The sequence below is a fragment of the Pholcus phalangioides genome, unplaced genomic scaffold (assembly GCF_987345545.1).
Source record: "Pholcus phalangioides strain wild (caught in Gottingen) unplaced genomic scaffold, Ppha-v1.0 ptg000015l_1, whole genome shotgun sequence".
NCBI lineage: Eukaryota > Metazoa > Arthropoda > Arachnida > Araneae > Pholcidae > Pholcus > Pholcus phalangioides.
Genome location: NW_028301608.1, coordinates 31,675,399 through 31,695,515, shown reverse-complemented (window position 1 = coordinate 31,695,515; position 20,117 = coordinate 31,675,399). Strand labels below are relative to the sequence as shown.

The 20,117-nt window shown below is 34.5% G+C and overlaps 1 protein-coding gene across 1 annotated transcript in view; it reads right to left on the bottom strand.

Annotated features, from left to right (window-relative positions):
* The window catches only part of udt (protein undicht), a 29,960-nt gene extending 11,320 nt beyond the window's left edge, over positions 1-18,640 (bottom strand). Inside the window, exons 1-11 of the mRNA XM_089243317.1 lie at positions 18,557-18,640; positions 14,288-14,474; positions 12,975-13,036; positions 9,316-9,408; positions 7,680-7,892; positions 7,347-7,450; positions 5,700-5,805; positions 5,293-5,509; positions 4,615-4,679; positions 1,768-1,857; positions 1,119-1,358 (exon numbers count right to left, since the gene is read on the bottom strand). Coding sequence (XP_089099443.1) covers positions 1,119-1,358; positions 1,768-1,857; positions 4,615-4,679; positions 5,293-5,509; positions 5,700-5,805; positions 7,347-7,450; positions 7,680-7,892; positions 9,316-9,408; positions 12,975-13,036; positions 14,288-14,474; positions 18,557-18,617 — 1,438 coding nt within the window. The 5' untranslated portion in view covers positions 18,618-18,640. The remainder of the gene's footprint in view (positions 1-1,118; positions 1,359-1,767; positions 1,858-4,614; positions 4,680-5,292; positions 5,510-5,699; positions 5,806-7,346; positions 7,451-7,679; positions 7,893-9,315; positions 9,409-12,974; positions 13,037-14,287; positions 14,475-18,556) is intronic.
* Between the last annotated feature and the right edge of the window lie 1,477 nt (positions 18,641-20,117).

Here is a 20,117-nt window from a genome sequence, read left to right as displayed (position 1 = left end):
GGTGTCACTATCCCGGATGCAACTAGAGTCACCGATTTGGGAATTCTCATTGACGAGCGACTTAAGTTTTCTGAACATTGTTCAGCGGTTGTCAAAAAATCGAATAGAATGCTTGGTCTCATTTTCAAAAAGGTCTCTTCGCGTTCTCCTAAAGTCATTCTTCCGCTTTTTCGAGGCTTAGTTCGTCCTGGACTGGAGTATGCTGTAAGGTTTTGGAGACCATACCTACAGAGGGACATAGACTTGGTTGAAGGGGTGCAGAGGAGAGCTACGCGTGTCCTTATTGGCACACAGGGCTTGAGTTATGAAGAAAGACTTCATTTTTTGAATATGTTTACATTGGATGAACGCAGGTGTCGAGGAGATATGATCGAAGTGTTCAAAATTTTCAATGGGATGGATAGGATGGACCATGAACTTTTAGTACACCGCCAATCGACTGCTTTTACAAGGGGACACCAGTATCGATTGGTGAGGGACAATGCAAGGTTATGGTGTCGCAGGGAATTTTTCTCCAATAGGGTTGTTAATAAATGGAATAGCTTACCCCCGGAGGTAGTAAATTGTAACACAATTGACACGTTTAAAAAGAAATACGATAAACATGTTGGGGTAAATCGAGAAGCTATCCATTCTTAGAATAAGACAACCATAAGTATTCTTTATGGGCATTGTATAATATTTTATCATGTGTATATATTGTTTGTAATTTGTGTTAATTGCATTTTTAATTGGGTTGCTGTATTTTTGAAATCTATGACAACCATATTTTTATGGGCATCTTTTTATCAGCCACCTCGTTGGGCATTTTGCCTGTTGTGGCGTTGTATTTGTATTTGTATTTGTACAGAGTTACCAGAAAAATCTGCTAGATCATTTCCCTGTGGACAAAACTTAAAAATTTCCAGACTAAAATTCCTGAAGAAAGAAATATAATTCAAAAAATCTTAACCTTCCAATTTTTTTTTCCCTTTACAGAATTATTCTATGGTCATTAGGAACACTACAGTGAGCAAAAGAATCCTATTGTGTCTCCTAAATTGCATAATACTATCTTCTGACACAGCACGATTAATAAAATACATTGATAGATAAAAACTATTTGATTAGCTTCTTACTATAAATATCTACGGGTCGTCCAAAATAATCCACAGATATGCAATATTCAGCATCGATATAGATTATCTTCCGATCTGCATCACATACTGAGAAGTCAGATATGACATCCTGACAGCGAACATCAGGTCGAGGACTAGAAGTAACTCCTCCACGAATCCTTGTTTCAAAATGGATGTCCCCTTTCTGCTCGAACTTGAATTTTCCAGCTATTGGACATCTGATGGACACAGGGTTCTTAGCTGGGGGAGGGGAAGACAGAATATATTGAAGTTTGTGGAATAAGACAGTCAAGACACTTCAAAATTTAATAACAATATTAACATTAATTATAAAATTTATTTTGATCATAAATATTCTAAGAAAGATGGTTCATGATGTGAATAGATAGACTTTAATGAACCAATAATTTATGAATTTGAACACAAAGATTATTTGATAATTATCAACGGTACCACTGTGTTAATAAAAATTAATGCATGACTACACAAAACATAAAGTAAACACATAGCCATGCAGACAATAATTCAATATATGTTTAATATACCAAAAATTGAGGGATATTTCATTCACAGTTTGTGAAGCAATGAATATTTAAAATAAATACTGATGTTTGGTACAGAAAAACAAATTACCACCAGGTATACTCACCAATGAAGAGATCGTATCTCCAATTTTCTTTATTTGGGAACATCGTCCATGCACAGACAGTAGAGAATTTGTCAACAATCATAGATTTTCCTAAAACAAATGAGTAATATCACTGACACTCAAACTGCTTCATTTACATTTTGCAAAAGAAAAAAAAAAATTCTCAGAGTAACAATTCAAGAACATGTAGGACAGTCTAGTACTGATCACTATAAGCATTAACAAATGAAAAATATGAAGTTGGAAGTGAAAAAAAAACCAAAAAAAAAACACCAACTATAACTTATACAACAAAACATCTCACATGCATTCAGAACAAGATAATTTTTCATAAATGAGAGAGAGGTAATCTCATGTTCAATCAAGCAAATGCCTGCCCCTCACGTGCATCATAAAAGTCATGGGGAAATGTTTGTTTTCATGTAAAATATCAACAGAATGGTTGCACCATAGAATTGTTCTGTTTTTTTAAATGAAAAAAATTATGAAGTCATATTGCTAATTATAATGAATAATGCAATCCGTCAGATAATGGATAGACACAGCACAAAGAGGATATAATTGTAATGTTTTTGTCCTAATGTAGCCATTTCTGTACTAAATTGGACCATGGAAGACTTTTATTGCTCTACAGAGGTATTTATATATATGTATATTACACACATACAAAAAAAGGAAAGAACAAAGAGGAAAAATAAGGAGGTCGTTCTCAAGAGGGAACCCCCGACATTGCTCCAGACAAGCAAAAATGTTTCTGATGATGGCAAGCCATAGAATGGCTAAAACTACCATTTGCTCCCCTGACATTTTTGCAATAACTCTGGAAGTCCAAAATACAAGAGAAAGGAAAGCAAATTTGGGGGGGAAAAAAAAAATCAAAATTGAAAATCACTAGAAATACATGAAGAAAGCATTGGTAATAAAATAAAATAATGGACACCACCATACAAATGTGTGTTCTAAAGTAGTTTATGAAAAGAAATTAAAAAGGTTACAAAAATCCTACCTTAAATTCAACTTCACTGGGGTGTCACAAAATTAAAAGCCAAATGGCGTTAATTAATGAGTCAAAAAACGTGGGCGACATTTGAAACCCATAAAGGAAGATGGATATCCATTGCCACTCAAGATATTTAAGTCAGAAAAAGAGTTAAGAAAATCATTTACACTGTTACATGTTTTTTTAATTCTAGAAGAAAGTTGTCCAAAAAATATATATTTCAAAATTTTAAAACTTTTAAAAGTTTTTACATAATTTTAAAAAATTTCCTTATATTTTCTCTTTTTCTCCTTTTCTTTTTTTTGTATAATTTCCAGTTATGTGTATACAGCTGCCTTGGGCCCCATACACTGGCTTTGGAAAAAAAATATTTTATTTTGAGTTTTTCTTGGTATATTTTTGCCTTGAATTTTCAATTTCAGTATTTTTTATATACTGTATCATACTACTATATATATATATATATATATATATAAATTTCATTATCTGAAATGCGTTAACTCTCTATGGTTAACCCCCACAAAAATGTATTGAATTTTTTTTAAATACAAAAATGGATGTGAATTGATGTTAACATTTTTAATTCAAACAATGCACTAACACAGAAATTTAATTAACTAGAATGAATTTTTTAATTAGCAAAGTGGTTAATTGAGGGAAAAATATATAGTTTGTTTTTATTTTACTGTTATGTGTGAGTGGAAAAAAAATTGTGCTTAGCAAAATAGTTGTTTCCCTGAATTTTATTTCAGATTTTCTCATCTTGGTGCTATCTTATAAATCTCTGAACATGTAAAACACTAAAAGATGTACTGTCTAAAATAGCAAAAAAAAACTTCTAGTAACTTCTAATGCATATCAAAAATACATCACACTAATTCATTTAATTGCATAAATGAACTTAAAAAATTATTTAAAAATTTTACGGAACATAGCACATTAAAAAATCTTTTGAAAAATAAAGAATTTTAGTAGTCCATAACATTTTATTCATCCTAAAAACTTTTAGTTGCACAACAAAACATAACCACCAGCCACCACTAATGAAAAATGTTTGAAGCATTTTGTACTATAAGCATTAACTTTTAAGTTTGATAAAATCATAGGTGCCAATTCCCAGACTAGGCAAATCTGCAGTTTCACATCTGATGAAATGTTTCACTGCCAAAGGAAATGTGTTATTAAAATAAAAAGGAAAATTTTGGGATTTTTCAACCATATGACCAGTTTCACATTCCTGTATTTTCCAGCAATTTTGGCCCTCTTAACTTTTTATTTTATAAAATGTGTCTCATTTCTCTTTCTGTATTTTCAATAAAGCCTACTTGAATTTTTATTCTCCCCTCAGAAATCAAGCTAAGCTGATTATTATGATTATAAATATTCATATCATATATGTCATGTTTTTTTGTTTCTTTTTGTTGAATTCATTTTAATCCATTGATTTGCAGTAGCACTGCATTTTCTAGCATTGATAATGTTTTTGGAGCTTTCAGCAGTAATTGGAAACTGCTCTTTTTGGTATCATATTCGGCAACAATTGGCAATTTCCGTATTTTTCTTGAGAAAACATGGTAACTTAGAGATTGCGAGGACTGGGGGAATCTCTTCAGGGACTTTTAATTTCTGCGAAGAACAATTTGAAGAATTTTAGGGATTTTCTATAAAGATGCACAAAATTGGAAGAATCAAGTTTCTGGCCGGAAGATCTTGACGAGGCTGCAAAATCGAAAGCATTGGCATCTATGGTAAAACGTTTAAGCAAAAAAAGTAAAAAAATCAAAATAAATGGAATGGCATGAAGCAATAGGTTAGTCATTAGTAGTCAGCAAAAGAAAAAAAAGTACCTTTGCGATATCTGATGATATTGTGTCGTCTTGGCACAAAATCAAAACACATGAAATCTCTCTGACTGTAAGGAAAAAAAAAACAAAACAGATTTTTGTCATTTCTCTACCTATTAATCATGCCAATGGCCAATGAAAAACCGAAAATAGAAGGATATTTCTACATGCAAAATACTGATGAAAGACTGTATTGAGTACAGTTAAACCCTCGTTTGACTAAAAAATCAGATAAAACTGACACTTTTATTTGTTAAATCAAGGAAAATCATTATATTGAGGTTAAAAAACAAATATATACACTAGAAACTTCCGGAAAAGTTTGTTAAAAATCGGGGTTCGCTATATCAGGGTGTGACAGTAATTCATAGGCAGTTTCATAATCAATCACACTTTTGATAAATCAATTCAGTACCAAATAGATATTTATAAACTAAGACTTATCCTATGATGTTAACAAGTTTTCAGAAAGATTATCATAAACCAGATTATCATTACCAGAAATTTCAAGTTCTAGTTTGGAACATCATTGCATAAATTGTTACTTAGAATTAAGGCACCTGTATATTCTACAACTGGAAAAAAAGATTTCAATACCGAAGCATTCTACTTTGAAACTCCAAATCAGAAATATAATTTAGAAAAATTTTAATTTCAACTAAACTAACAAAAGGATCTTACCATCCATGTATTCCTAGCCTGGCAAGAACAAAACGAGAATCACGCCTTTCGTGGCACACGTAAACTTGTTCTTTCTCACGGCCCTGATCAGGCTTCCATCGTTCAACAATATGTGTCGTGTTTATGGTGACCTCTGCATCAAAATTAGCTGTATTTATCCAAACACCTCTGAAATCATCACTGAACTTGCATCTTGCTGGGACATGTTCAGCTTTCACTAAAATAAAAACAGAGTATGAATTGAGGGGTGGGGGCAGTTATTTCATGTTCAATAAAAAACTTATGTATACAATTACTAACACAAAATGTTCACCTTTTCTAATAATTTTCAGTAATTATAGTTGCAAATTCATTTACCAGAAATTAGGATAAGTTAATAACACTGAAGTACAATAAAAGAAATATACCTGGAGACAGATGAAGACGTTCTGGACCTCCCTGGGCAGTTTTCAAGGTGTTGCACTCTGCAGTTATTGATACAGAGATGAAGAAATCATCATCTCGATTGGCCAGCTGAAAAACAATAATTTCAGGTATTAGAACTGAAAAATACCAGAAAAATTCCAAGATGTAAAAAAAAAAAAAAAAAAAAAAAAAAAAAATGTAAAATTCCAATAATACAGTATAACCTGCCACTTTGGACAACTCTATATCATGGACACCTCCCTGTATTTGACAGTTTTGAATGAAACCAGCTATTATCCTACATCATAGTTTCCCAAACTTTTTTGTCCCATCGCTCTTTCTTCAGAAATTTTTTTCTCCCATCGCAATCTAACCCATAGGATCCAATGTTATACCTGTAGCTTCTACAGCCCTCCTGGAAGACTCCATCGCTCACGTTGGGAATCACTGTCCTATATCAAAGCATGTTCCCAGTACTCTATATCTTGGACACTGACATTGGACATCCTCTGGGTTCTTATCTGGGACAGGTGCAGCAAATATTATATAATAATGTAATAACACTTAACTGTTTGAGTGTTGAATACTAGACACTATCTATGAAGTTTTTGTTGGGAGCATAGGTTGCTCCACCTCTCAGGTGGATTTAAAAAACAGATTTATCCAAAACTTCATTGTTAACATACATAAATAGGGAGTGTAACAGTTAGATTATGGTATTTTTCTTGCTCCTGTACATCCCTTTATTTCTTTTAAGCTTTATTTCTCTCTCTGCATTTCAAACTTTTATTTAGTCCTCAATAGTGTGAAATATCATTTTAAACTTTCTACAAGTGTAAAATTAAATTTTAACTTTGCATTATGCGTAAATGAAAGTTAGTGGAGTTGAGCATTGTTTACTTTTGGCATCATTTTTGGTGATGTCCTGTATTTTCTCCTACAGTAAAATGCAGGACATCAGAATTAGAATACTAATTTCCCATACTTCTTTTAATAAAATATGGTTACCCTATCTTTACAGCTCTATTTCTTGGACATCTCTATAACTTGGACAGATTTTAATGAAACTGTAGGTGTGCAACTTAGACAGGGGTTTTACTGTGTATGAGGATAGATACTACAAATTACAATCTGGGCACATCAACGTAATAATTTTTTTTCAAAACTTATTAATAGCTATAGTAGAACAAGAAAATGACAAAATAAATAAATTATTATAGAAAAAACAAAAGGATAATCACATCTCGCACCAAATATTCTCTAAAGCTCAATATATGCTTTCCCATCTAGAAATTAGGATAACTCATGCAGCTCAGGGTTTTTTAAAATAAATATACTAATTCCACCATGCAAACTGAGTTGTAGTTCAATGGTCTTAACTGCAATATATATAAATCACACTTTGACTTCACAAGAAAGAGAATTTTTTCCTAGCCAATAGAGCATGAAAATTTGTGTATACGCATATTTCAACTTAATAGTGTGAACATTTATGTCATTTTCAGCAAAATTTGAAGAGAAACCAAACCATGATACAAACTTGAAAAAAATCTAAGTATTACGAGATAGTACTTTGATTGTGCATTAAATACACTAAAATGGGAAAGACTTGATTCGTTCCAAGTTGAAGAAATGCAGCTAAAACTTACAAAACACCTATAAGCTTCATCAATTCTTGATTCTCTAGCGTTAACGACAGCCCAATAATGATTTTTACCAATATACCAATCTCCAAGGCACTTATACTGAACTTCTGCAAAACATAAAAAAAATTACATCTTTCATATGAAACTTTAAATGTTGAAACACGAAAAAAGATGTTGAATATAGACAAAAAAACCTATTCCTTAAACATTCATAAACCGTAGAGAGTCATTTCAAGAGGGTGGGAGGGGAAAGAGACATACAGGAAGAAAGTGAACAAGAAAATCGTGAAATTTTTTCAGTCTGATAAGAACAAAAAAATAAATATAAAAACTAACCTGCATCTTCGGTAGCTGTAACTCCCGAACAATGTTTATAATTCATTATGAACTGTTGATTCTCTATGTAAAATTGACTTCCTGGTGTCTGACAAGCAGTGATATTGGCCTCAGGATGACGGCATTCTCCAGTGAAGAGAAATTGATTTTGGTAAGCAAATCTCCACACACCTTCCAAACTGGACCTACAATTTTTCAAAGTTGGGTTTTTTGCTGCAAATTAAAAAAAAAAAAAAAAATGCACCCAGATTAATAGAGAAGTGATAGTTATTCTTAATTTTGACTAGCGGAAAAAATATTTAAATGCAACAATATTCATGCCCAAACAGGGACCCAATAGGAAATTTCCACCACAACCATTTCCATCGGAGATTATCGATCGATTGTTGTTGTAATTAATATAAAATTAATGTAATAAATGTTCATATAGAAGAATTCTGCCATTCATCATTGTCACCTGCCAAAATCTATCTGGGAAAACAAAAAACATACTGGGTATGTAAATATTGTTGCACATGCTATTTCTACCCTAGCTAATGAACATTTTAGTTGACATGGATGCATGTGCTCACTTTGAGCCATTTCGTATGAAATGAAAGATTAGGCCAAGAGAAAAATAAAACAAAAAACCCGAACTTGAACATTCTCAGTGTGTGCATTTTCATTCCAGTGCAAGACTCAGCATCACTGAACTTCTGTCTGGGCATTCTAGACGAGAGAGTTCATATTTTCCATCTGCTCGTAGAGACACAGAAATGAGCCAACCTTGTCACATAAGAGAACATCTACAAAACCGATTGGGGTTGTGTACATAGTGTAAAATAAAAAACAAATTTTGTACCCAATCTTTTGACCCTCTCAGCAGCAATGATGAGATACTCGATGACTGCCAATTACAAGACATCTTGCCTCATTATTTCAGCCCAAAGATCTCTATAAAGCAGGCTTTTCTAGCGATCATGTTTACCCCTCCCCCCCAAATCTGTTAGGTCAACTACCAGCTGGCGGCAGTCAAATTTTGTTTAAACTTAGGTAACAGAAGAGAAAGACAGTATTTTTTTTCCTTTTTCCTTTTGAGTAGTATAGAAATATGTGTACAGAATATATAATAGACAAAGCCAGAGTATTTTTATTAACTTCTTCCTGTTTATTGTTCTCAGAATTGGCAGGGGAAGCACTAACACCTGCAAAAAATAAAAAAAATATTCTTCTTCAAAAAAGGTAGGGCATTTTACAGAGGAGTTAGTAATTTCTACTGTGCCAGTTATAATGCTGATCAGTAAAGCTTTAAAAACCACTTACAGGGTAAAATTCTTATTCGTTAAATTGTGAAGCTTTTCATTTCAGTCTCTGGCCAGTTTTGTCTTTTTTACAGTGCTTTTTAGTGTTCTATAAAACTTATCTTAAAATTTCCAGCAGTACCTGGAATGAACTACATTATGGATTGTACATTGAAATCTATGGGAAATTGTGTTTTGGCTAACAAATGTGATTGCGGAACAAATTGTTTTTGTTACAATACAATTGAGGTATCAATGAATTTACTTTCATAGAGATTTAACTAATTCTATCAAATGAGGACAGAAATTTTTACAAGAACTTATCATCATTTAGTGTATAAAAAAAACAAACTTACAGAACATGGTAATCAATTCTGTATTGGGATCTAAATTTCTGCAAATTGATGAAATAGATGGTCTCATTTCAACATCAGGATTGACGCAACCAGCTTATGGAAGAAAGGAACAAAATCAATTCAAGTTAAATAGGCAAAAAAAAAAAAAATCATGAAAAGTAATTGAACATGATTTAAACATTAGCATAGTTTGAAAAAAGGTATTGTTTGTCGTGGAATTGTCAAAAGAAGGTGGGTGGGTGGGGGATTCTAACATTGCTTCACAAATTTTTGATACAAATTCAAACAGACACAATGTCGAGACACAATCAAAAATTTTTCTGAACATCTAATATGATGTTCATCATTGGCTACTACAATTACTATGTGGAATTCCTGGTAGATTCATGAGACATTTTATGAAATTCATGCAAAATAACAAATACTAATTAGCATCCCATAAAAATAATAGCACACAGAAAAATAAGTAGCCAGTTATCAAGAAGAGAAAACATCAATTTTCAATAAAAGAAATCAACCAAGCCATAGGTTGGAGTGTTTGAATGGTTTAAAATTTGTTGCCACTTGAATATGAAGCATGAATAGAAATGTCACGCTACAATCAAAAGTTCTCCACTCACACAACTTTGAAAAAGAGTGCCAATGGTCATCATGAAAACTGACTAGTACCAAAAAGAACAGATAGCTAAAAAGCCAACTATATGTGAATACTTTCCTTTCCCAATAAAACTTCATAAACTATACTACAGTGAGTGGGGGGGGGGGGGGGGGGAGATCACACTTCAAAAGGTTTGGGAACCACTGAGATACTTATTGTTCATTCAGATATTTTCCCTTCCTTGGTGACATATTTATCTTGCTATATGTGGTCAATTTTTCAATATAAAACTAGAAATCAGATGATTCTTTACAAAGTAACATTGTATGCAACCAAACACAATTGACACATGGGCAAGTTCCCATTTTGACGCCCCTCATAATTTTGAATAAACAAAAAAATCAAACTTTGCACCCTTCCTGGGCCATTGCCCGTAGCACCAGACCTTCTTGCTTTCTTCTTGCTGGGATCCTGCCCAAAACTGTACAAATTATTTATTGGACACCCATATTTTTTATGGGCATCTTTTTCCGGCACTTCAATGGGCATTTTGCTTGTTGTGGCCTTTTTATTTGCATATTTGTAAAAATGCAAACATTAAACTTCACTCACAACTTGAAATACAGATGGCAGAACTAACTTCAAGCACAACACTAGATACTCATGCAAACGGTTAATTAGGTATATAACATGCAGTTAGGTATAGACATACACACACTTTTGACACAACTCACTCACTTCTTTAAAGGAAGTAAAATGGTAATAAATTGCATGCCCAGTGACGGTAGACCAGAGTTGTGCTCGGTCAAAAGAAGATGGTACCACTTTATTTTACTTTGTTGAAAGTTCCAGCACAAAACTGACTTTAATTGCAGCAACACTGCAATTCAGCTTGAGAAACAATCAACAAGATTTCAGAAACCAGACATATGCTTTACGACACGCCTTCTTCAGATATTCCTCCATCTGGTAATTTTCCCAAACTTTCAAAAAAAACCTTTGCAAAATGGTTTTCTCAAATAAACCTTAGAACAGGGGTTCTTAACCTTTTTTAGCTGCGATCCAAAATCAACAACAAGATCAGTTTTGCAATCATGGGACTGTTTGCTTTTCAAAATTAGTGGAACCAGTGAAGCATCAGGTAACAGGACTGACTGTAAGTGAATTTGTAGGACTCATCTTGGGAACTCCTGCGAATGAAGTTTCAGTTGCAATTCATAGCTTAAGAACCCCTTTTGGAATCCCATGTGATTTAAGTTTGGGCCATGACTCTTAGCTCAAGAATCCCTGACTGTAAGTGAATTTTTATGGCCAATTATGGTCATGACCCCTAGCTTGAAAATCATTGGCTGCAAGTGACCCTTCTTCGTTGGACCCTTCTTGGGAGCCCATGCGATATTAGTTTCGGTCGTGACCTGCAGCTCAAGAATCTCTGACTGTAAGTCCAGCATTTCTCAAAGTGTGCGTCGAGGCTCCTAGGGGTGTCGCCAATCTTTGTTAGAGTTATCACAACAAGCTGGAGATATTGATTTCTGTGTTCATTTACTCGTTGAAGTGGTTCTTTCATAAGTGAGAATATCTACGAAACTACCCTGGGGAGCCGCAGATGAGCCATGAATTGGGCAAGGGAGCCACAGGTGAACCACTGCTATAAGGAATTTGTATCACCCATAGCGGAAGTTCCTGTGAATTAAGTTTGAGTTGTGACCAATAACTCAAAAATTGTTGGCTGCAAGTGGGTTTGTTTGACACTTCTCGGAAGCTTCTGTGAAACAAGTTTGTTGGGTTGGAACACATAGCACAAGAGCTGCTGGCGAATAGTTGGTTCGAATGACCCATCTCAAAAGCACTGGCAATCTACGATTGGGTCGCGACCCAGAGGTTAAGAACACCTGCCTTAGAAAAAACTAAACAATGACAGTTTTTTTTAAACATTTGAAACTGCATCTCATAAAATTCAGTGCAATACTAGAACATATAAAAGAACAGTAATTGGACATAAGGTAGGCATGGTTTCCATTTGAAATGGTGAGAGAATTTTAATTAAAAAGACAAATTTGAATTCAATCAAATTCGAATTGAATTGAAATTTTCAGGTCATAAAAATCAGAGCCCTAACAGTAACACTATAGGAAATATGCTGGGACTGGAAGAAAAAAAAATTGTTACACAGGAAATTATCATTATAAATTATTTTGGTTGTATGTATTTAGAAATAATTGTACACAAATATCACTCGCACACAAGTTGAAAAATAATTTCCCCTCCCAGACTGTTTGCATATACAAAACAAGAATCTTAAGCTGTTATCAATATGCAGCTGAACCCTGATTTAACGAATCAGAAGAACACAATTTTATTTGTTAAATTGGGGTCAAATTTATCAAGAGTGTAAACACATTTGGAAAGGCAAATTTTAAAAGCTACTTGCTTTTAGGTTGCTGTTACAACTTATTTCTAATAACAATTGAAAAAAATATAACTAAAATTGAGAATAATATGAAGATGCATGAAAAAATTACTCGATAGAAGTTTGGTATGTCCAACAATTTTATCAAATTCTATTGAAATTGTCATTTTTTCGCTAACCCAAACAATGCTGTCTCTTTAGATGACTCGCCATTTTTGCTTGTCAGGACAGAGCACAAACTTGAAATAACTTTATTCTTTTACTGAAATCTAAACATGTGAACAGCACAATGGATTTATGGTATTGGTGTATACCAATCGGGTACTGAAACTTTACTACTCACACTCTAAATAAATGGCTTTATTGCCTCAAAAGGAACAGATTCCTACTCCCTTTTCTTTGTTTGTCTCTAAAGAAGAGCTGAAGGTCAAATCCTGGGAAGTCCAATCTTCGGATTGTGCTCTTGGGTAACAGGGAAAGAAAAAGTAAGGGTAGTTTGAAATTTTTTTTTTATTCATATAATAGGGGTTTGACTTTAATTTTCATCAATTTAAGAAAAAATTAGTTAAATCGAGGAATTAGTTGAATCCGAGTTCATTATATTGGGGTCAGACTTTTTTGCATAGATAACAAAAATGTGAAAAAACGTACTTTCAATCTTCTCTAAAACATTCAAAGTCCTTACAAAAAGCCTCACACAATGGTAACAGGAACTGCAAAGAAAGATCAATGATTTCTATTAATTTAAATAACAAATTAAACACACATTAGTGTGTGATCTAATCACGGAAATATTTCACTGTGTACATGTGGGTCCACACAAAACACATGCTCCGTTTTTTCGAGGAACAATAAACAGGGGCATCTGAAGTGTTTTGAACCTGTGGGTGCTTGTCTTGGTCTTTATGTAGGAAATTTTGATTTCTGAATCAATTCTTGGGGTACTCAGCTTACCACAACCTTACTACAACTCCACCGATACATAATAAATACGTCTGGCTTTTGCTTCAATCTTTTTCTCATATAGGCTTATGCACATTTCAAGAAGTCGGTGTGGACTAACTTTAATAGATGAGTGACAGCTGTGTAGTTTTAACTCAGACAATGGCTCCCCATTTTGTTTCTGAAATGTAAGTCTTTTAAGGCTATATCTTCTCGTTATTAACTTACTTTGTCAGAAATGGTATGAACAGAGTAGAAACAAGAACACAATATCTTATTATATACACTGATCAATTTACAGCATCAAATTGTTCACACCAACAGTCTCTCTATATTTTTTGAATTGTAGAACTGATTTATTTTATGGTCATGGAGAGGCTGTGCAAGCCCCTGGAAAGTTAACAAGGAGCCCTAAAGGTTCTGCAGAACACAGGTTTAGAACCCCTGGTGTACACAAGCACAGATCATAGATCGAGTGGATGCAGAATTATGTGATGGGCAAATTGTGTAAGTTTGATTGACCTGTATTTTACGAGACGGGCAAATTTTCTCATATTATTCAGCTCTTAGGAGGGGCAGTTGTTCTTATTGCCCACCTCTATAACTGCACATAAGCGAAGGCAAACATCTTCAGCTATGGATGGAGCGGAGGCTGGCATCTTCAGCTGTGAATGAAATAGAGGCAGATTCAGCTGCAAAATGAGCGGAGGCAGCCAACTTCATATTCAAATGGAGCAGAGGCTGGCACCTTCAGCTGCGAATGAAGCCGAGGTGAATAGTCATCTGTGAATGAAGCAGAGGCAGGTGGATCCACGGTAATGTGTTGGTGAAGCGACTTATTATCTAGGTGCATCGGCTCATAGCGTATTTTACGGGGCAGACTAACTATCTCCTATATTATTTTTGACTCTTGGGAGGAGTGATCGCTCCCTTTGTTCTCCACATAGATATACTCTGATTAAGGTAAAAATGAAATAAAGTAGGAAATAAATGAAATACACAATAAGAAGAGTTAATCTTACTTTTCTCCCTGGAAAAGAATAGTGAAGTTGTCATTGTTTGTGTTTAAAATTTCTTTACACAAGCCTCTGCCCTGCATAGACCTGTCGCTGATTTTGATAAATGTATTGATTCCATCTTCTCGAGAAAACCATTCACCATTTATGGTCTTTGGTAAGAAACAGTTATCTCTGTCATATCCCACGCTTACTGAAAAAAAGAAGGGGGAAAAAACATCACACAACATTTATTAAAGGGGGGATGCACATATAACACCTTTTGAAATTCATAGAAAAGGGTGCCCCCGAATCTTTCAGTGTGTGTGTGAATTAGCCTTATTCTCAATAAGACTTGTATACTCTGTATAAGGGGGATGATATCCTCTGCTACTTACCTGATGTAAAGGTGTATAAAAAAATATGTGTCTACTGTGGGCATCATCTCTCATGCCCTTCTCCCCAACTATTTAAGTCAATCTGGGCCTTTGGGACACACCCTCCCCGCAAAAATAAATGCATGGCAGGTGTGAAAGCTCCACAAAATACATGATTTAAAGCTTGTAAACCTTATTACATATTATTTATTGCGGCATAGCAACATTTGTACTTTTTTCATTACTTGACTAGTTTTTTCTGCCAGGACCGGCTATTTTTCCTTCATACCACTGAATGCCTGGTTACATACTTTTAGGGATATACATGTATTACAGGTTGGGAAAACACAGATTCAGATAATCGCAACAGATGTCATGGTTAAAATAATTTCCTGTTTTTTGATGCTTGATATTTTTATATTTCTATGCCGGGGCAGATGTTTATTAGGGTGTTTAAAGAATGGAGAATCAGGTTATGATTCTATAAGCAAGGTTGCAGCCAAATTGACAGGTTTTCATTTGTTGCAAATATCTAATCTTAGTGCTCTGGCTTTTTCAAAATTTTCATTGTCACCCAGAATGTTTTTGAAGCCAATTTGCTACCCTTATCTTTTTAACGTCATTTTTAATTTTTTTGTCATCAGCATCTTAGTTCTCTTGCTTTATCATGCTCATTATTTGCATCCTCAGCTCGTTAATTTTCCAGTTTTTCATAAATGAATATTTTCCAATCTGATGAGAAAAGTCAGTCTCATACCATTGAAAGAAAGCTTAGTTTCTTGCCAACAATGCACAGCTAAAATGGTTTAAAACTGTGATCGCACAAAGAATTTGGTTGGTGTTGACTGGCTTTTTGGTGTTATATTTTTTGTACTACAGGTTATTGTGTTTATTTTGGGGGAATTTGAATTAAGTTTTTTTTTTTTTCGGCAGCCATCACAAATTTTTATGATATTAAAGATGTTTGGCAAGCACAAGAAAATCTCTGCTTAGCAAAGGGGTCACCAGAACCTTGGCTCCAAATTGACAATGGAAATTGTCAATTCTGAGACAATCTTGCTTATACATCAATCTTGGCCAGGAACCATACGGAAAAAAAAATTATACCCTATCAGTCAGAGTTGAATAAATTTGCACAATTTGCGCTCACTTTTATTCAAGGCCATAGTGAGTCAGGACTTTGGGGAACCCCTCGCCCCAATTACTACTACCTAACCAGGGCTGCAACTAGAAACTAAAAGTTTACTCTGCCACCCGGGAGCAGTATCAAAATTTTGGCACCCCCCATTATATCAAATGGAAAAAGAGTAAACTCGGCTCCATTCCTATATACTCTGGCAAAAGGGGCACCACAATTCCTTGCCCTAGTTGAGGCCCTATACTTAACCATGCATGCAACTCACGCACATTCCTCTGCAAAATTTCTAACAAATTCATACATGTACGGCATGTATGCCATAATGCACGCTCTGTGTGGCCTTCAACATATTTGTTATAGTCCTGCTTGTTAAATTTTTATTCTAGTGCTGCCATCCAGCTTCTATATTTTGAAGTGAAGATGGTACCACAGTCACCACAGCAGTGGTTGGCTGAAGTTAGTTTTACATCGTTCCTAACTCTGAGGATCGAATGTGAGTGGTTCTCTGTTAAAAAGTTTTGCCACAGAAAAGCAACGGGTCTACAATGACACAATTATTCAATCATACCACTTCACTCATAGTTAGAAAAATTGATGTCAGATGTCAGCACTACACATAACATAGAAACAAACTTTACAGTTTAGGTTCACAACACATGCACCAATCAGTTAGAAGTTCTGCAGAAGAATATGGACGAGGTGCATGTGTTTTAGTAGTAGTAGTGACGATGGTAAATATGTATGTGAGATTGAATTTTCATTGAATGTAAATATCTTGTCAAAGGTCTTTTTCAAATAGAAAAAAGGCTTGATTTTGGGTCCCAAAGTTGGAAAAATACAGAAAACCAACTCCAGCCTATCACCACTGCACTGCCAACAGGGTCCGAATCTGAATCCTCATGATGGGAATCAGGCATGATGCCCACATGCCTACACAGTGGCTAGAAAATCATACCCATGCTTAGGAGTATTAATTTTACCAACTAAACAGTGTTTAAAGATGTCTTTCCCCAGGGCACACATGGGACACTGTCAGCCAGGACAAGAACACATTTTGGCACGATCGTGTTAAGCAGAAAGAGCAAATTCAAATACAATGCCACAACAGGCAAAATGCCGAACGAGGTGGCTGAGAAAAGATGCCCATAACAAATATGAATGTCACATATTTCAAACATACAGCAACCCTATTAAAAATGCAATTACAAACAATATACATGCGTGATAAAATATTATACAATGCCCATAAAGAATATTATGGTTGTCTTATTCTAAGTATGCGTAGATTTACCCCAATATGTTTATTGTATTTCTTTTTAAACGTGTCAATTGTGTTACAATTTACTACCTCCGGGGGTAAGCCATTTCATTTATTAACAACCCTATTAGAGAAAAATTCCCTGCAACACCATAATCTAGAATTGTCCCTTACCAATCAATACTAGTGACCCCTGTAAAAGCTGTCTATTGACAGTGTACTAATGATTCATGGGCCATTCTATCCATCCCTTTGAAAATTTTGAACACTTTGATCATACCTTCCAGACACTTGCGTTCATCCAATGTAAAAATATTTACATTACAGTTAGAAGGAGAATTCGGTACTGACTTTAGTTCAGCGCCTGGGGCAATATACCCAACTCCCCTCCTCTGCGAAATGTAAGAAAATGGCTGATATATATAGATTAACACAATTGAAAGGTCCAGGGGGAAAAAAACGACTTCACAGCAATTTCTTCGAAAATAAGATAGCAGTGTCTTCTTGCAGCTTTCAAGGAATATTATTCCCATGTGCATTCATTTTTTGGGGTAGAACGACTTTAAAGCCGTAAAAAAACAGTTTTGGTTTAATGGGGAAAACTCCCAACTTTCTTACACTCCGAACTTTCAAACAAACTTGTTTTTCACAAAATCTAATTTTCGCTGTAAAGCTGTTCCCTCCCCAGACCCTTCAATTGCATTTTTCTATCACTTTGGTCATCTCCTCCAACCTTCGAAAGAAATTTCTGGCAACAGCCTTGCTTTTGTCCCAGGCCTGATTTCAGTATGAATAATAATAATAATAATAATAACGCGATCCTCACGCATTTCCAAGGGATCAGCATGATCCGTCCAGGGAATTTGTAAGTGTTAGTAAACATCCATGCCCGAACTGGGATTCGAACCCAGACCTGCACAGTGAGAAGCTAGTTCCCTAACCACTCGACTGCCGCGTATAATTTGCAGAAGCTTTGAAATCTAGATCAGTAGGGCTAAAATAGCTTAAATATATAATTGTGACTAACCAAACATTTTTGATGTCATCATCACGTGGGGCTTTGAAACTCGATTTGCAAGGGGCCCCCTTCTTCAAGTCACACTCATTGCCTTCACCCGTACAATTAAAAATAAAACACTGGAAATTATGGCCTAGAGATATATATTGGCCATCAAGCAACACACTAAATTATACCGATTTAATTATTCGATTCCAATTGAAAGAGAGTTTTCAATAACTATAACTAGGAGAAACTAATGGCCTTAAAAGGGTTAATAATAATGAAAAACTTGTCGCAAACACATAATTTAGTACTGACATTAAAGAATTTTGTTTTAGATAAGTAAATGCATCTCAATACGTTGACTGCGCCCATTACATTTTTTAGTAATTTCCAAGGGCGCGGTCACTAAATTATTTAAACTATGAATAAAATCAAACATGAAGATTTATAAAATAAAAACAAATATCTATGAGATTAGGAAATTAGATTAAAATATGAATTTCTTCATTAATTCTCTCACCTTTTATAAAACAAAATATACTAAATAAAAAAACATGAAATAGTTGGACGGATTGAGACATTTTTTCAAACAAACAAATCTGAGTAGTTGTTGTTGTTGTTTTTGTGGGTTTGGTTAACTCGGTCAAAATTAAATTCAAGGCCCGACCTTCTTTAAAACTGTACTAACCATATTTTTAGATACAAAATGCGGGACATTGTGATTCTGGAAATAAAGCTCACGCATTGTGATTAACACAATAAATAGTTAGTCAATTGTAGTATTTCTATTCAATTAGGTATTGTTATTTTTACTAGTGAAATTTAGTATTCCTTTTTTTCATGACGTCATTCATTCATATTACTTTCAAATGTTTCTTCATCGTTTTGAGAAAGACCCAATTTGTATTATTAATGCTGCCAAACAATTATGGTTTGAAATTAGCTCGTGAATTTTTTTTTATCCAGTGTCTACATCTATTGACTTTATTGAAAAAACTTCAGTATCAAATTTTACCACTAGATGACAGCACAAATACTATCTGGCATGATGATCTCGATGATGATAACGCATGTATGGGATGACCATACACTCCGTATTCTCACATAATTTTGACCGTCCCGACTTTGGCAAAAAAATGTTCCGTTATTGCACGTATTTTCTGCGAAGCCAACTTTTTATTCTTTTGCAATAAAGGATAAAAATTATTTTCCCAACTTTATAAATTATATTATGATAATTACCACTGTAAATATGAATATTCATCTCACAAATTTTGAAATTAAATGCTTTCTTTCATCGAATTTGTTTTAATCAACTGCAATTTTCAACTGCAAGTTATTTCATAATAATATTGATTGTATCGAAGTTTTACATAAAGTTAACAATAATGCCAATGTAAAAAAAAACAAAAACGCACGAGATCGTTCAATTTATTTGCGCTTGTCCCGGTCCCCTTCACCAATTCTGGAAGTTCGTGATGCTACATGATAAGTGTACATGGAGTTTTAAAAATTTCAGTACAATACAATAATGGTCACTCTCTGCAAATTTCCCATACGATTTGCTTTTTTTTAGATTGAAGAAAAGAAAATTGCAGTGTGTGTGTGTGTGTGTGGGTGGGTGGGGTTTCATAGAATTCTTTCCATGGTTCAAATGTCCGCAGTTACTGACCAATAATGTCTTTAGAGAAAACTACTGGAATTACTGTTTTTCTCGGGAGTTTTTTTTTTAGTCATCCAAATGGTTTGAATATTTTTAAACGACACTATTACGTCAAAATTGAAAATAAACAACAGTATCAAGTATCAATTTATTAGGGTCGAAAAACTCATTATCTCTTTAGGTTTAAGATTTATAAAGGTACCGTGACATTCGATTTCCGCAGGGCCGGTTCAAGCTTACATGCCGTCCGGGTGCGAAGCCTCATATGCCGCTCCTAAAGGTGACCCTCGTGGGAGGCTGGCAGGGCTTTAGTCAAGGGAACCTCTAGATATACCTGATTTTTTCAGAGGAAAGCCGCACAGCATTGTTTACAGTGCAAAACGGTAGTGACCATACGTTCCGCTTTTGAAGCAGATTT